This window comes from Leptopilina heterotoma, unplaced genomic scaffold (genome assembly GCF_015476425.1).
Source record: "Leptopilina heterotoma isolate Lh14 unplaced genomic scaffold, ASM1547642v1 Lhet_43, whole genome shotgun sequence".
Taxonomy (NCBI): Eukaryota; Metazoa; Arthropoda; class Insecta; order Hymenoptera; family Figitidae; genus Leptopilina; species Leptopilina heterotoma.
The window spans coordinates 282,558-301,922 of record NW_025111081.1 but is presented as its reverse complement, the minus strand read 5'-3'; the positions used below and the strand labels follow the sequence as shown (position 1 = coordinate 301,922).

Below are 19,365 nucleotides of genomic sequence, written 5' to 3'. Positions count from 1 at the left end.
AATAAGAAAAATTTTTTTCTTCATCCTGTGTCATTATGAGTGAATAAATTTCTAGGATTCTTTTACTGCACCTGAAAAAAAGTTAAATTAATAATTTTGGACAAATTGTGATTCACTTTAGACTCTTACCTTATTGAAGAAATTGAAGTATGATTGAAGTTGTCTGAATAATAAAAATAATTATTTTTCTTTACACTCAGTAATTTTGTTGAATTTTCCTGATTAAAGGAATTGAAGTTTTTGAAGTTATCTGAATAATAAGAAATTTTTTTCACACTGAGTCGTATATTGTTGACTTTTCCTAATTAAACGAATCGAAGCTTTTGAAGTTATCTGAATAATAAGAATAATTATTTTTCTTCAGCCTTTGTCACTGCGGTTGGTCAAATTCTGATGATCCTTTCACTGCGTCTGAAACAAAAAACTAAATTAATAATTTTTCTCAAGTTGGGATTAAATTTCAACTTACCACTGTTGAAGAATTTGGAAGCTTTGAAGTTATCTGAATAATAAGAATAATTTTTTTTTCTCACCCTGTATCATTGTGATTGAAGATTGAACATTGTAGAAAGTCAAGGATCCGTTTACTGCACCTGAAACAAAAAGCAAAATTAATCATTTTAGTAAAATCGTGAAACTATATTAAAACTTTCCCTTATTGACGAAAAAATTAAACTTCTCGAAGTTATCTAAATAATAAGAATAATATTTTTCTGCTTTCCCTAAATATTTTCTGTTTTCACCAACAAAAACAAAAATATCTTTTTTAAGTTATCTAGATAATAAGCGTAATTATCCTATTTTTTAACTCTCTGAAAATTGTATATGTGACGCTCCACGAGAAAAGGGACCTTATTTACTCTTGTCATAAGGTCCCTTTTCTCATGGAGCGTCACATATAGTTGATTTTCATTGAAATTTCAAAAAATCTTTCTTCAGCTCTTTACAATGATAATCGTGCTAATAAAATTTAATATCACGAAGAAAGTTACCCATTATTACGAATCGATTACAATTTGAGGGAGAACTTGTACAATATCCATATATTATTATACATCATGCATATAAATATAGTTTTCTATTTGCTGAAGAGAGTCCGTTCACTATCATTTTATGGCATGTCGTTTCCACTTTAATCCACAAATTCAATCAAGATTCAAATAACATTTAACGAAAGATGTGTGCTCTCAACTATAATATACCTATATGTATATTATAATCTACCATCTTGTTGACTCAAGTAAACTTATCAATTACCGAATAGCTGAAGTTTGCCATTAAACCGAGCGTATAACACATCGAAAACTAAATGTGAAGTAGTTGCTCTTATCTTAATTAATTTCAAAAAAAAAACTTTACTTCTTTCTCATTTTGATAATCGTGTTTCAGTTCAATAATATAAAGTTTAATTGCAAAATTATCGTTTGTATTTTAGTTTTTTTGGTAATACTTACGAAATTATAAGAAATGAAAACATCGAGAACAAACCTTCGTGACCTCCGTGTTATTGTATAACCTAAAAATAAAATTATAGGTTCGCTATTATTTCAATATTAAACCTTAACATATACAGAACCAAAAATTATTAACATTACACTTTTAGGTTAAATAACCACTAAATGTTTTATAAAACACTGAAAATAAAAAAAAATTCTATATAAATCAAGTTGACTTTGTTCCGGTTTGCAATGTTTTTCAAGATCAACTTACAAGATCCCTTATTGGCGCAATCAATCTACCTTATATACAAGATGTCAGGACGAGGTTACTCCATTGAATTCACAGCGTCCAGGCCAAGAATCCTGAATGAAATGGTGTCGAGAATCTGTTGAAAAAGAAAACCTTGACTTCACCAAAACCGGCAGAATGTAAACAATCGTTAATCAACGGGGAGAATTTTTCTGATAATTACCAACAAATTCGATTCTCAAGACTTTTGTGAAAAGAATTAGAAAGTATGGTTAGGAAGAGACAATTTTTTTTTCTTTTAACATTTTTTAAATAATATAACACATAAATCTTTATTTGTACCATTAAATTCACGAAATTTCAAAAAAATTTCTATTTAATATTAACTTTCTTCTAAGATATTTCTATTGAGCAGAAAGAAACGTCGTGAGAGAGAAAAGAATAGAAATATCCATTCGTCTTTTTTTAGAAAAAGACAAACGATATTTCTATCCTTTTCTCTCTCATTCATAAATTATAAATTTTTCTTGAAATTTCTCTCACGTCTCAATAAGACATTTCTATAATAAAATTATCCCCCAACTATCATAAAATTTTTTTCCAAGAAATTTCTTTTATAAAATTTTTTTTTGATATATAAATTTTCTGCAAAAATTCACTTAAATGTATATAGAAATATAATAATGAAAAAAAGTAAGAGAGATCTATTACGTAAAAAACAAGGATGCTTTTATACACTTGAAAGAATTTTTTTTTTCTATATAAATTCTCGATTGTTTATTCCGGGATGTATATCTATGTATATATATTAGTGAATATATAACACTTCGTGGGTGTATAGTTTGCGAGTCTAGGTCGCCACGTGGAGTCTCTCTTTCATTAAGCTCTTTCTCAAGCAAAAAAAAAATATTGAGCAAAAACAATATGTCAAACTTAGCGTTATATACACAAATTCAATTTAAATCACTCACTTTTCTAATTTTCGAAATCATTCACTAGTTTTTATAAAAAAAAAGAAAGTTACCCAAAATTAAATATTCAATTAAATTAATGTTTACTTTGATACTAATAATAAATTTTTTTAAAAATTATAAAAAAATTAAATTATAAGTATAACACGCTCTGAAAAATAGTACTGAAAACTAATTATTTTAACATTTTCTTAATTATTTATATGACCGAGGGATACAATCAATCTTACAATTTAAATTATTTTAAGGTTATGTTTGTGTCATTTTTTATATTCCAAAAATTACAAACATAACCTAAAATTGTTTGCTTCTAAGGTTACCTTTCTTCAGTGATCAGAGTGCGTCACAATTTTAGAAAAAGTTATAAAAAAATTATAAAAAATTTAATTATGAACTAAAGTTAATAAAATTATAATTATCGTTGTCATTATTATTATATTATCATTATTAGTTATTTTTATGGTTACTACTTTTATTTTTATTATTATTTTTATTAAGTTTTATTATTAATGTTATTATTATTATTATTATTTTTAGGTTTTATTATTATTATTGTTATTAACATTATTATTTTAATAATATTATTATAATGCAAATTTCTTATCGTTAATTTACAACTACTCGTAAAATTTAATCGACCATTCACTTTATAACAGTCAAATGTTAACGATCATCGAATTTTTTTTATCTCCCCGCCCACTGAGTGTATTTTATCAATTTTCTTCGCGCTTCCTGGATTCGAGATTTTTTTCGCAAAAATTGTCATTAGTTATTTAAACAAGAGAAAATAACGGTTTTACAAGCGATAGAATTTTCATTCGTCGAATCGAGCTATATGAGATTTTTTTATGTTTGAGGGAGGAGAGAGAGAGAGAGAGAGAATGACGCTATACAAGCAGGAGATTAACTGTAAAGCTGTAAACTGCAATGAGATGAAATGGAGAAAAAGAGAGGAAGAGAAGGAGAGAGAGAGAGAGAGAGAGAGAGAGAGAGAGAGAGAGAGGCAATTCCGTATGCGAAGCTCGAGGCGAAAATACTCGAGAAATTCCATCGGCACTCTTTATCCTTAACCTCTTTATCTTATTGTTTAACAGTTCTTTACTCCTCTCATTCATTCTCTCTCTCTATGTGTGTGTGTTTCTTTATTTGTTTCTAAGAATCGTGTAAGAAAAAAAATGACTTCCTCTTTACTGTCTATTAACCAGGTTATGTTAAATGTATCCTCGCGCATGCGCCTTGAGAAAAAAAAAATCCCAGCGCTGGCGCCTTGTCTATAGTCCTTTTTTCCCTTCTTTTTCTTTCACACTTCTGCATTAATTTTCACCAATATATTATAATTCTCAGCGAAAATTTTAGTAATTTTTACTCAATCTTGAAATAATAATAAAATAATAGTAAAAAAGTAAAAAAAAAAACAATAATAAAATTACTTTTTTGTAGCACTATCATAGATTTTCTTCAAAAAAATAATAAAATACTTTCAATTATATATGAAATTTTTAAAAATTTATGAAAATTTACTCAAATACCATAAAAATGATCAAAAAATGCTAAAAGAAAAGAAATGGGGTTTAAAAAAACATTTGTGTGAGAAAGAAACGGAGATGATATTAAAAGAAAAATTCTTTTTTACTGCGGAAAATATTCGCGCGCATATTACACGAATCAATGGAGACGCGAAGATATGCGATGACAACAAAGGAAATGACAAAAGCATTTGCATTGCTAACAATTATAAAATTGAAAATTTTCACTATATACGCCCCAGGAGCTAAATGAACAATGAAAAAGAGACCTCTGGTATTATATAGAAATTGTCGCGCAGTAGTATATTAATATAATAATTGTCTTACATATACGCGCTCTCAACCATATATAATATACAAAGTGCCTACGAGTAGAAACATTGTGCAACGACCTTAAAAAATTTGATAAAAAAAAATCCGTACAAATAAATGCAAGCACATAGATTTTTTTTATTCGCGAAAACAAAAATTGTTTCCTCTATTTTTCGCCCCCTTAAATTTTCAAAATAGCTTTTTGTTTATTTCTTCAATGATAAATAACTGTGAAAATTTGTTTTATCGAACTAAATTTTATAGAATGTCTGACAGTGTTTTCGCGAAGGGGATAAAAAACAAATTCCAAACAGAACATTATTTTTGTAGAAATTTTTATAGATTAATAGAAAATCGTTAACACAATATGCTTACTGTCAATTAATATTTTTTAGACTACGTTAATTTTTTTTCCTTAAAGCGATATTGAAATTTCTAGAGTTATCTTCCCAATTTTTTTTTAATTATTAAATTTTAAGTCTTTTTATTTATTGAAGTTTTTAAAGCTATATGAATAATAAGGATAATTATTTTTCTTTATAGCGTTTGTCGTATTTTTTTACTTTCGAATTTAGAAGAATTGAAAGCTTTTGAAGTTATCTGAATAATAAGAATAATTTTTTTCATACTAAGTCGTATTGTTGACTTTTCCTAATTAAAGGAATCTGTTTTTGAAGTTATCTGAATAATAAGAAAATTTTTTTCACACTGAATCATATGGTTGACTCTTCCTAATTAAAGGAATAGAAGTTTTTGAAGTTATCTGAATAATAAGGAATTTTTTTTCTTCACACTGAGTTTTTCCCATTTTTTCCTAATTAAAGGAATAGAAGTTTTTGAAGTTATCTGAATAATAAGAAATTTTTTTCTTCATCCTGTGTAATTATAAATGAATAAATTCATAGGATTCTTTTACTGCACCTGAAAAAATTTAAATTAATAATTTTGGTCGGATTGGGATTAACTTAAGATTCATACCTTACTGAAGAATTTGATGTTTTTGAAGCTGTCTAAGTAATAAGAATAATTATTTTTCTTCAGCCTTTGTCGTATTTTTGGAATTCCGAATTTTAAAAAAATTGGAAGTATTTGAAGTTTTCTGAATAATAAGAATATTTTTTTCACACTAAGTCGTATTGTTGACTTTTCCTAATTAAAGGAATCTAAGTTTTTGAAGTTATCTGAATAATAAGAAAATTTTCTTTCTTCATCCTTTGTCATTATGAGTGAATAAATTCTTAGGATTCGTTTACTGCACCTGAAAAAAAGTTAAATTAATGATTTTGGTCAAATTGTGATTCACTTATAAGATTCTTACCTTATTGAAGAAATTGAAGTATTTGAAGTTATCTGAATAATGATAATTATTTTTCTTCAGCCTATGTCACTATGCGTTTGAAAAATTCCGATGATCCTGTCATACTACATCTGAAACAAAAAACTAAATTAATAATTTTGGTCCAATTATGATAAAATTTAAACTTACCACTGTTAAAGAGCTTAAAATTTTATTGTAGTTGTCTGAATTATAAAAATAATTTTTATACCCATCCTTTAACTCTAGCAGTATTGTCGGTCCTCTTTAATTGTAAAGACACAGAAATTTTCAAAAATTAAAAATAATTTTTTTAATTTTTAAATACCTAGTTTTTATTTTATTCTTAACTGATTTTCTTATTTTTCCAATTTATATGTATCGTATTCTTTAATGTCAAATTTATCGGAATAATAAAAAATTATCATTTTTTATGATTTGAGACCTTGTGAAAGTATGAGAAAAATGTTTCTATAAATTTTGAGTCTATATGATATAAAAATTTATGTAATATCTTAAACTCTTAAATTTCTGTGGATAAAGAAAATTTTCTTTCATTACAAAAAATTATTATCTCTCTAGTAAAAATTCCAATAATTCCTCCACTAAAATTTCAATTATAAGAATAAAAACTCCATTATATAGTTTATGAGTAATATTTATATATATCGTTATTAATTTCTAAGTAATGTGGTTTGCCTTGTGACATCTCTCATTCCTCTCTTGCCACGGTGTGCCTTTCTAAACCTCCTGCCTTATCATCTCAACTTGCCATTAAAGAAAAGAAAGAAAAAAAAAATCAGTGGGCGTTAGTCTATCTCGGAAATGTTTACACCAACTCCGATAAGAAGAAATTTTTTTCAAATAACATAGAAAAGTCCCCCTTTTTGAAAATAATCCATTATATTCAAAAATTGTGAAAAAAAAATTCCCGCACTGTAAAAACATGAATCAAAAATGACATTTTCATTTTCTCGTACCTATGTAAAAATATTTCTTTAAGACACGAAACATCGATATATATTGAAAATGGTATTTCAGTTTAAAAGGGTATCGGATGCAAGTGAAAGTTTCTTCAAAAAAAAAAAAAAAAAAAAAAAAAAAAATGAAAAACTCTTGTCTACCAAACTCATGTGTCTCACACGAGTGCACACTTTGTTTCAACGTCAAGTCACCATTACGATATCGGGTTTAAGGTGTCCCTGGTGGCCTCGCCTTCTGCTATTATCCTACTATTCCAAGTAAGGAGTGGATCACGCTTTTGTGTATAAGGTCGGATAAGATAATTTATAATAAAAAACTTTCTTAACAGCTTTTAAGAGCTAATTCCTTCTCGAGGTCGATTTCTTCCTAAAGAACTATAATGTCATTTTTCTTCATGTTAAAAAATTCAAGCACGAGAAGGAAAATTCCATTTTCTTCATCACCACTATAGCCGATAAAAAAAATTAAAAATTTTTTTTTTTTTAAACATATTCGAAATTTAGTGTTTTAACTAGTTTTTAATAGCAAAACTATTGCTGTCCGAAAGGATTTCCTCTGGGACAGCACTTTAGTAATACTACTGCATTGTTGTCCTAAAGTACCTCCCTGGGATAGCACATGAATAATATTATTAAAGTACTGTCCTAAAAAAGTTCCTCTGAGACAGCACTTTACTATATTTTTTCTCTAATCTCCTTGAAAAAAAGGTCTTGTACAAAATTCTGTTAGATATTATGAACTTGAAAATACCAAACACATGAAACAAATTAAAATTCTCCTAACGTTCTGAAAACTATCAATAATTTTAATTTCTAAATTTTTGTAATTCTAATTTTTCCGCAAACCAATGATCATCATTCTTGGAGGAAAAATTTAAATGTAATGATCGTGAATTCGTGACACGGAGAAAATTAATTCTTGTCTTCAGCTGTAGAGAGAGAAAAGGAGAAAAAGAAATAAAGAGAAAGACAGAAAAGAAGAAATAAATAGAGAGATAGAGAGAAAGAAAGGAATGAAAGAGAGACAGAGAGAGAAAAACGCATAAATTTTCCTACTATGTAAATAATTCTTTAGTGTCCATACGTTCTCCTTCGCGTCCTTGCATATACATATATTCTAACCTAATAAGTACCATTGCGCACGTAATCATTGGCTCTGTAACATATATATAAGAAAGGATCGTCGAAACACTGTCGTCACTAATGCCATTGTTTGCGAAACATAAGAATGCGTAAAAGGGTGTATTCTCATTCAAATTATCCAAGTCGAATGATTAGTTATGAAACGGAAATTTTCACACCGACTTTGTATACTTTACATTTGTTTTCGTTTAATTTCAAGTTCCTTTTAATTTAAAGTTTCCTTTCAAGCCGCACTTCATTTGGTACGAAAATTTATTTTAGATTAATTTTCGAAAAAATTTCCCCCTAACCATATTTGCAGAAAAAACAAAGTCTTAAAAGCTGTTAAAACCTTTTAAAACCCTAAAAGCAAAGTTATTTAAAATAACTTTATTAATAATAATTTTTAAGCTTGAAACTAGATTAAGTCAAGTTTAAGACTAAAAATCCGACGCTGAAGTCCCAAGTAACTATTAACAACCAATTCTGCAGAATTTTAAAATTGTCCGCCATATTGGAACGGCCATTTTGAATTTTAAAAATCCAAGTGCCGAATTCTTCGAAAAAAGCAATTATAACAATATAAAATCTATTTTTTAACACTAACTTGAAAACTTATATGTAAAAGTACCATTTGTATCATAAATGAACGCATAAATCCGAATGAATTACTTCATTCGGAATAGTAATAAAATTAAATAAAGTTATTTGTATATATTGAAATTTTTTGGTTCGCATCAACGAATTTTCTTTTCATCATCTTGTAATAGAGACCATAATCTGACCTCATTATGGAGGTCATGAATGACAAAAAGTTGTATATAATTTATGTCCATATGCTATGTCATATAAGCTTGCAATGTGCCTGAATCACGTGCTATATTTCTTACCACTTGAAAGAGCATGACCCAAGAATCGTACAATTGCAATTTATAACAGTCCGCTGTCCCTCTCGTTATGCCTCATGATTATTTATTCGAATTTTATTATTATAAGGGTTCACTGTATAGTTACTACTATGAGGGATGCTCATTAATATAATAAACATAATAATTAATTATATTTGTAAATAATTTGACCTAATCTTTAACGTTGTGTTTTCCCCTTCAAATATCAAAAATTATAAATCCTAACAAACTTTAATTTTCCTAAACATTAGGATCTAAATTTATATTTTCTTGTATTATTCGCCTCTTTACCTATAAAGTTTAAAGCCTTATTACTTTCTTGGGACCTATTAAGTTCGACCTAAATTTTAAACTTACTTTAAGTCGAAAATAAATTTTCAGATTATGTTAATACTTTTTGACTTAATGTTTGGAGTATATACATATTTTTGAAATTTCTCCCCTTGACATGCAGGTGAATTTTGACCTAATTTTCGTAACGACATTCTCTCTAATCCTAATTACCTGACCTACTTGCGACCTACTTTTGAAATTTATTTTCGTCTCTCTATTAAATTATTGGATTGTTTTTATTTGTTTTATTTTATTCATTATGTATAAAATACATGACTTTTAATCACTATATTAAAAATTTTGTATTTCGTAGATTTCATAACATTTTTCCTTTGCATATTGTGACAGATATTAAACTTCCTAACGGTTTTTTTTTTCTATTTCTGGCACAATGTGCGAAAAAATTGTTATTTTCGACAGTTTATTATTATTTAAAAAAACAATATACAATACTAGACATTTATTATAAATAAGCTTCAACGCTTTCTGCCTTTGAAAATTATACCCGCGATTTCTTATACCTATTCATACCAATTATAATTATTAGCGGGAGATTTTAATCTCAACAAAAGTAAAATATCTAAATTCTAATCTCCGCATTTTACGTTCTCTGACTCAACAAAATTCTTTGTAGAATTTTTTTTTCTCTTTTGAATAATATTTTAGTGACAATAGATGAAAAAAATTATTTTTGCAAAGTTTTAGAAACAATTATTTCCGAATTAATGAATAATGTATATTATTAATTTCTATTTTATGTAAAAAAAAGAATAAAATTATTCTAGAAATTTTAATGTTTAAGAAAAAATTCTTTTATAAAAGAATTCTTAATCTTAATAATATTGTGAGAGTCAGGAAAATTTCGTTTCACAATTGTTTTTCAGTGTCCCTACATGGATCGCACATGAGTGACACGTTGAATAACGATATAACGTAATATATAACCCTTTCTAATGTACTAATAATTTTCAATAAGCACCGTTCAATTTCAATACGACGAGATAATGTTACGATATATTTTTGATTCATGTGTAACTTTTATTCTGTCTTCTATTTATTTCTCTAACATTTCGAATTACAAGGACAAGTGGGTAAAGAAATAATACTGTTTAAACAAAAGTTTCCTAAATTATTTTATATGAATGACCGTTAAAATGACATTTTAAGGTCGTTTACATACATATATACATTTAGACACATAATATTATTTTTTTGTCACACATAATATTTTATTGTTTTGAATAAGCAACGGAAAAAAATTTTAAAACCTAATACGAATGCGTCTATTTAAGTAATCGCGTGTCAACGAATCATTTATTGCTTTCTGAAACAGAGGGAAATACCACCTGATTATATGTTTTTGTCATGGTGGTTTCAGTTTGAATTAAGACCTTCAATGATATCCCCTTCTGATTACGTTTCGTCGCGCACGTTAAATTTTTCTCCCCGGTCGTTGACATACAATTATTTTCTATTTCCATTTTGGAAAATAAAAATTTTTTGTCATTTAAAATTTTCTATTTTTGAGAATATTTTTATCAATTTTTATCAACTACTAATATGCTTGATGCAAATTTCTCTAAATAATTAAAGGAATTGAACTTTTTGAAGTTATCTAAATAATGAGAATAATTATTTATCTTCAGCCTTTGTCGTATTTTTGGTCTTCCCAATTTAAAAAAATTGGAAGCTTTTTAAGTTATATGAATAATAATTTTTTTTCACACTAAGTCGTATTGTTGACTTTTCCTAATTAAAGGAATCGAAATTTTTGAAGTTGTCTGAATAATAAGAAAATTTTTTTCACACTGAATCATATGGTTGACTCTTCCTAATTAAAGGATACGAAGTTTTTGAAGTTATCTGAATAATAAGGATAATTATTTTTCTTCAGCCTGAGTCATATTGTTCGTTTTTCCTAATTAAAGGAATAGAAGTTTTTGAAGTTATCTGAATAATAAGAAATTTTTTTTTCTTCATCCTGTGTCATTATGAGTGAATAATTTCCTAGGATTCGTTTACTGCACCTGAAAAAAAGTTAAATTGATAATTTTAGTCCGATTGGGATTAACTTAGGATTCTTACCTTACTGAAGAGATTGAAGTTTTGAAAGCTATCTGAATAATAAGAATTTTTTTCCTTCATCCTGTGTCATCATGACTGATCATCCTGTAATTCTTTTACTGTACCTGAAAAAAAGTAAAATTTATAATTTCAGTCAAATTGTGATTCACTTAAGATTCTTACCTTATCGATGAAACTGAAGTACATAAAGTTATCTGAATATTAAGAATAATTATTTTTCTTCGGCCTTTGTCATATTTTTGGTCTTTCCAATTTAAAACAATTGGAAGCTTTTGAAGTTATCTGAATAATAAGAATAATTAATGTTTCCTACGATGTGACATAATTTTGATGTTTTCCTAATTAAAGGAATTGGAAGTTTTTGAAGTTATCTAAATAGTAAAAATAATTATTTTGCTTCTGCCTTTTAACACAAAGTTAATTATTGTTTTCTTTTCTTATTTTTCAGAAGTTGCCGTCTCCCAGTGAGAGAGAGTTTTGGAACGTTAAAACGACACGATTGGATCGAACGGACAACAATAATGCCAACAACTCTAATGCCAATACCATTCACAATCTTCCACTTCACGATTCACTCAATTCTAGCTCTAACGTCGACGGTTATTGTAAGTGTTTTCAGTATATCTATATATTTTTTACTGTACTATTTCTTTTGAAGCGAAAAATTACTATTATTTTCTTATCAAAAAAGAAAGAAATTTCAAAATTATTTTAAAAACTTTATAAATTTACTAGTCTCGTTACTAATATTAACATAGTAAATTGTGGTAAGGGGTGTTCAGTTTAAAAATCAGTACAAAAAAGTAACTAAAGTATATTTAAGATGGGAAAGATCGAGCACAAAATCTGACGATTTCTGACTATAGCGATCATAAGCAATAATAATATGTTAATATGTTTTCTATTAGCAAAGATTCTCGAACTCTAATGAATTTTCGTCATTCAAGGTGGAAGATTGCCAATGACACCCGCGGAGGCCACGAAATACTTCGGCTCAAAGCTCACGGAATTTGAGCGAGCCGAAATCGAAAAGTACTCGGAGATCTGGTACTTAGGCCTATCAGCATGTAAAATTCATGGTGAGGAGGGTGCATCGCAAAATGGTGGCTACGATGATGACAATGGCAGTTACAATAAAGTTCTCCATGACCACATCTCGTACAGGTACATGAAAAAAATCTAATCATTTGAAATTATTAGGAAAAATTAAGAAATGTTTGATTTTTTAAACTCACTTAAATTTTACAATTCTGATACATATTTGACACTTCCACAGGTACGAGATTCTAGAAGTGATTGGAAAAGGCAGTTTTGGCCAAGTGATTCGCGCCTTAGATCACAAAACTGGACAGCATATTGCCATTAAGATTATTAGAAACAAAAAGAGATTCCATCATCAGGCTTTAATTGAAGTGAGAATTTTGGATCATTTGAGGAAGAAGGACGCAGAATCAAATTCGCAACACAACGTGATTCATATGTTAGAATATTTTTACTTCCGTAATCATCTCTGCATTAGTTTTGAATTAATGAGGTAAGGAAAAATTTAGAATTTAGAAGAAGATAATAAAAATCATGATGATTTTTATCCAAACTGACATTTTCTCTTTAATTATAGTTTAAACTTGTACGAGTTAATTAAGAAGAACAATTACCAAGGATTCAGTTTGAGTTTGATACGTAGATTCGCTAATTCATTGATCAATTGTCTCAGGCTGTTGCATCGGGAAAATATCATTCATTGCGATTTAAAACCGGTAAGTAATTTTAGTGCGACATCAATTTAATTGTTGACTTGGAGTTTTAAACTAATTTCAAAATTATAATTAATTTCAAATAGGAAAACGTTCTTTTGAAACAACGTGGCAGTAGTTCAATCAAAGTTATTGATTTTGGATCGTCCTGCTATAGTCATCAACGAGTTTACACTTACATTCAATCGAGGTTCTACAGAAGTCCAGAAGTGATTCTAGGTCTTCCTTATGGAACACCAATTGATATGTGGAGTTTGGGTTGTATTTTAGCTGAACTTTACACGGGATATCCACTATTTCCCGGAGAAAATGAAGTTGAACAACTCGCATGCATCATGGAAGTTTTGGGAAGACCGCCAGAGCAACTAATTAATCACGCATCACGTCGTAGACTCTTCTTCGGTAAATTATTACAGTTTACAGAATTTACGAATTCATGATATTTCATTTCAAATTTGGAAATTTTAGTCTAATTCAATTTTTTTATTTAATAGATTCGAAAGGAAGTCCTCGTTGTTTGACAAACAGTAGAGGAAGAAAACGAAGACCCGGCGGCAAGAGTGTGGCGATTGCTCTTCGTTGTCACGACACATTGTTCGTTGACTTTGTCAGCAGATGCCTCGAGTGAGTTTATGAATATTTTCCCTAATTTCTACGAATCTTATTAATTCTTATGCAGTACATGATACTGCCACTACGGTATTTCGAATACTAAACTTTCTATTCTGTGTATAGACTCACTAAACATGCCAAAATTACTTGTAGAACTACCACATGCTTTATGCAATATTAAGAATAATTAATTCTTAAGAAACTTTGTTATATTTTTATGTTTCCCTAGTTAAAGGGATTAGAGTTTCTGAAGTTATCTGAATAATAAGGATAATTAATTTTTAAACAGCTGTATTAAACTTTCTTGCTTTTCCTATTTAAAGGAATTGAAGTATTTGAAGTTATCCGAATAATAAGGAATTTTTTTCTTCACACTGGGTCACACTTTTCCTAATTAAAGGAATCGAAGATTTTGAAGTTATCTGAATAATAAGGAAATTTTTTTCTTTACACTGGGTCACACTTTTCCTAATTAAAGGAATCGAAGATTTTGAAGTTATCTGAATGATAAGGAAATTTTTTTCTTCACACTGGGTCACACTTTTCCTAATTAAAGGAATCGAAGATTTTGAAGTTATCTGAATAATAAGGAATTTTTTCCCTCACATTGGGTCACACTTTTCCTAATTAAAGGAATCGAAGATTTTGAAGTTATCTGAATAATAAGGAAATTTTTTTCTTCACACTGGGTCACACTTTTCCTAATTAAAGGAATCGAAGATTTTGAAGTTATCTGAATAATAAGGAAATTTTTTTGCAGCTCTTCCATATTGAAATTTAATAATGTTCACTTATTCTCCCACTGAATCTGAAAAAGAAAACAGACTATTAATATTATTACAAAACTTACCATTTTTATAGAAAATTACCTTAATTTTTTATTTTCTGTTTTGTCTTCTTTTTGACTTTTCTAATTAAAGGATTTGAAGTTTTTGAAGTTATCTGAATAAGGATAATTATTTTTCTCCGTTTGTTGTTCCTGCGATTAAAAAAATCCCAGTTAACCTTCTATTGCACCTGAAACAGAAACCAGATCATTAATATTATAAAACTTACCATTTTATGGAATGTAATCTCAAAATTAATTTTTTCTGAAGAAATCAAAAGTAATCAATAAGTAATCAAAAAAATTAATTTTCTCAGATGGGACGCGAAGAAACGAATGACACCGGACGAGGCGATGAGACACGAATGGTTGAATTCATCATCATCACATTTGAGTTCATCGAGCTCGACAATGACGTCGTCAGTTGGCAGTACAGCCGTGAGCGCTGTTGTCGATGCATCGCAGCAAAGTCATGCGCAATCGGTGACAGTGCAAAATGTACCACGACAACGTGCAACAACAATGGAAGATCCACAACAACTTTATTCACTTTATAGGCTTTATCGTGGCAGGAAATGTGTCTCGAAAATCACAACCCTCGACAATGCGGATTCTGGCGGTGGTTTAGTGGTTAAAAGTAAACTTAATGGTAGCGCCAGCAGTCATGCTCTCGCCGTTGGCACACAACCAGCAACCTCTAGACACGCATCAACTGGTGATATTGTCGCCAGCCTCGATCCCAATCTAGACGACTCCGGCACTTTTTTACCACCGATCTTATGAAGTCGGGTCTGCGCTAGCCACTTTTAAAAAAAAATATAAATCCCGATCTAAACTCGCTTTTAATTTAATTTTCTTTTTCAATTTTGAAAGGTGCATCCTCATCTAATCCCTACTTAGATAGAAATTGTCATATACAAAAAATGACAATAAATTCAAATTTTCGTTTTTTGAAAGCGAGTTTCATCGTCAATCATTTTAAAGCCCCAAAGTGGTTAGCTAGATGAATTTTATTATTCTCATGCTGTTAGGCCAAAATCGACCTAAAGGAGACGCTAGACTGATATCGCGACTGGAAAAATTTTAGACGATCGCATGATATTTATAATAGACAAAAAAAAAACGGTATGATCTGATCTTGTTCCGTAATTCGTATATATGTAAATGTTTATTATCAGAGCGCCACTCGACGATTTTCACTTCAAAAATCAAAAGAAAAAAGAAACGCCATCTTTCTTCAGTGAATTCATAAAATTCCAATCAATGAGAAGAGAGGGTGTTTAAAAATACTGTGAATATCGTCAAAAAAATTCAAACGAAAAATGCTTTCCCTGTCATCGTGTATACGTGTTTAAAAATGTTAATCGTTAATTTTTTTGGTAAAAAGTAAAAAAAAGCTACAAGCTGCCCTTTGACTGAGTGCGCGTTTAATTTTTTTTTTGTTCGATGTTCTTGTGAATTTTCACTTGAATATCAAACGGAAACGGAAAGAAGAATTCTCTGATACGCGGGCAAGCCTCTGCCTCCCCTCCCTCTTAATCGAGGGCTGAGTAGTCTTATTGTGATATTAAACTACCACTGTCTTACTTAGATCTCTGATAAATTAGGATTACTAATGATAATTTCGTTAATTATTACTATTAATTATTTTCTTATATATGCATATACATATATATATTTCTTATATATATATATATATATATATATATATATATGTATACATAAATATATGTATATGCTTAAAATAAGGCTATACTGCCTTTTTTTAATTGATACCGTTGATCAAATAGCCGATAAACCACACGGCATCTATCGATTGTACAGAGTTTTGTTTTTTTTTAATTAGACATCGAGATTTTTATCCCTTTTTTTCTGTCTCGTGTCATTTTTTTAGCTTGTAAAAATATTACATAGATGAATATATTATTGAACTTTGTTAATTTTATTTTAAAAAAAAACTGCTCTGTTTCCCGTCTGTAAATTTTTATAGCAATTTCTATTTTTAATGTGTGTTCCTCTGGTGAAAATCTTTTTTTAAATATGGAAAAAATACAGTTGATAAAAAAAGAGGAACTTTTTTATGAGCGTATAACTTTATCGATTTCGGGAAGTGAAATAGCACAGGTGGCAAGGTCCCGGATTGTACAACTCAACGCAATAGGGGTTCGATTCTCCTTGGGGATTTTTTTTCCATATTCTCATTATATGAGATTTTTAATATTTTCAAATTAAATTTGAATTTCGTTGACAATTTTAACTTTTAATTAATTGAATAATTACAAACCGTTTTTTTTAAATGTAGAGGGTATTTTAAAATTTTTAATTATTAGGAAACTGATAATTTTTGAAAAAAAGCATTCACGGGAAGAATCGAACCCCTTGATGGTATATTGAATTTACAAGTGAACTTACCAACTGTGCAATTTTTCATTGATGAATTTCGATAATTTTACTTTGTGCTCGTAAATTTTAGCAAAAAAAAAAAAAATTATAAAAGGACAAGATTAATTATTACTATAGGCTAGCGATTTGGCGTATTTAAAAAAAAGGAAAAAAATATCGATTCAACCCTTTTTTTGTGTTTAAATTGTAAACGACACAGTGGGAACAAAGAATAAAAAAACAAACTGGAGCAAAAATTCGTCATCACGAATTGTTCAAATCTCAATAATAATAATAATTATAATAATTATAATATTAATTAAAATAATAATAATAACAACACTAATAATAATATTATAATAATAATTTCGGAACAATTTCAAAATAAAAGAATCAAAAATTTCGATTGTTTTTGGTTTAATTTTCGAAACCGTGATTTCTTCATCGAAAGGGAAGAAAAGACAGTGGACTAGTCGTTACTTGCGGATGTATTTTACGGCGGCTTAATCGTTTTCGAATTTTTAAAAAAAATTATTTTCCTCCCTCATCCTGAGAATAAAAAGAAACAGAACGATTTTCGTGATTTCGCTGTTAATACATCTCGTTTATTTTACAATTATTAGTCGAATTATTTACTGCTCCTAATCTCAGGATAGAAGATGAAAAATAAAAATATCTAGACAGTGTGTGTGAGTAGTCTAAATCACTTTCTAGAGAGAGCGAGAGAGAAAGAGAGAAAAGAAAAAGATTTGCTCCAAACATGACAAAGAGCTGACCATATAAAAACTTTATTTGCAATAAAAATTTTCTTTTTAAGAAAAAAAAATAATTATAAACGGTCCAGCTCCAGATTTTACAATTTAGCCAACTAGCCTAGTAGGACAATCAAGTCTTTTTTAAGTCTTCAAGATCTTCAGTTCTTAAATGAAGATCATCGTCTGTTAATTTTAATTTTAAGATCCATTTGTTTTCTATTTTTTTTTTTTTTGTTTTTCTAATCAAAAATCCTCGTTTATAATAATCGAAAAATTGTTTCGTCTATACGTACATTGAGATTTTCGTTTTACATTTATTATACATATTATATATTCATATACACTTATTGATTAATTTGAAAAAAACAATCTTCATCGAGAGATTAATTTGTACGCAATTTTATTTGCAAAAAAAATGTATGAAATTTGCATGTGACAAAATAGAGGAAAAAAAACGAACCGAGTATTCGATGCACGATCTATAGTGAGAAAGAATATAATATTAAAAATGAGACTCGTGAGAATGAGTGAATTTTTTTTTGTGATTCGTATATATAAAATAATGTTTAAATACCTTTTCTCTCCCCTCCCCCCCACCTACGAACCTAAAATGTTATAATGACGTCAAAACGAGGTCGTCATTAATTTCTGCCTGACTTTTTAGTGTATTACTATATGCAAATGAAGAATTGATAACAATAAACAATAAGGTAATACGAAAAAAAGAAAAAAAATAAATAAAAATAAACATTAGTGTAAAGGTAATCGACATTATATTGCGAAAAGAAATAAGCCCAACCGAAGCATCATCACCTTTTGTATCATTTGTTCGTTTGTTTTTATCTTAATGCGTTTGTCTTTCATTCTTAATGTAATAACTATACAGTACCAAGATGACTGTCACTCCCATGATGATTATCTTGTATGTACATAAAAAAAACTAATAAAGATTATACATAATACGAATGTGAAATTGTTAATTTTTTTTCATTACCAACATCCTTTATGAAAAAAAAATAAATATTCTTTGCGTCAATTGACGTGAGTTTGGATTTCCATTGTTTCGAAACCATTCATAAAAATTATCTCTTCTTAGAGAATTCTTTCAAACTATTCATATAATAAATCTTTCATTTAAAAAATTATTTGAAAATAATATAAATTTTGAACTAAATGTTCATACTAAATGAATTTTTATTTTTCTGTATTTATTTTCTTAATTAATTTGATGACCTTAATAAATTCTAAATATATTCCATAAAAGCTAAATTCAACAACTTATAAGAATATTATTATAAAACATGAAGATATGAATCACTCCGAGACTTCGACACGGAGTAATTCATATCTTCATGTTTTATAAAAATTTAGATTTTCATTAAATTTTTCAAAAAAAAATAAATTATTTAGAAAAATTATAATAAAATTCGTTGTAAGAATTAAAAAAATTTTCATAAAAAATTACATTTCACAAAAAATGAAATTTCTCGCTGAAATTCAAAAATTTTCAAAATTTACTATTATAAAAGTTCTCGAAAGAATTTAGTTAATTAAATAAAATATAATAAAATTCGTTGCAGGAATTCAATTATTTTTACAAGTAATAGAATTTTTCACATGAATTCAATTACTTAAAAAAATTTAATAAAATTCGTTATAGGAATTCCATTATTTTCATGAATTATAACATTTTTCTGAGGATTTCAATTATTTTTAATACAATTAAAAATAAAATCCAAAAAAAGTGGAATTATTTTCTTAAATTTGAATATAATGAAATTCTTCGTTGAAA

At 28.1% G+C, this 19,365-nt stretch overlaps 1 protein-coding gene across 1 annotated transcript in view; it reads left to right on the top strand.

Annotated features, from left to right (window-relative positions):
• The window catches only part of LOC122506639 (probable protein kinase DDB_G0277539), a 303,476-nt gene extending 284,937 nt beyond the window's left edge, over window positions 1–18,539 (top strand). Inside the window, exons 4-10 of the mRNA XM_043618945.1 lie at window positions 11,693–11,849; window positions 12,192–12,408; window positions 12,521–12,778; window positions 12,863–13,001; window positions 13,085–13,400; window positions 13,493–13,622; window positions 14,754–18,539. Coding sequence (XP_043474880.1) covers window positions 11,693–11,849; window positions 12,192–12,408; window positions 12,521–12,778; window positions 12,863–13,001; window positions 13,085–13,400; window positions 13,493–13,622; window positions 14,754–15,219 — 1,683 coding nt within the window. The 3' untranslated portion in view covers window positions 15,220–18,539. The remainder of the gene's footprint in view (window positions 1–11,692; window positions 11,850–12,191; window positions 12,409–12,520; window positions 12,779–12,862; window positions 13,002–13,084; window positions 13,401–13,492; window positions 13,623–14,753) is intronic.
• Window positions 18,540–19,365: the final 826 nt, after the last annotated feature.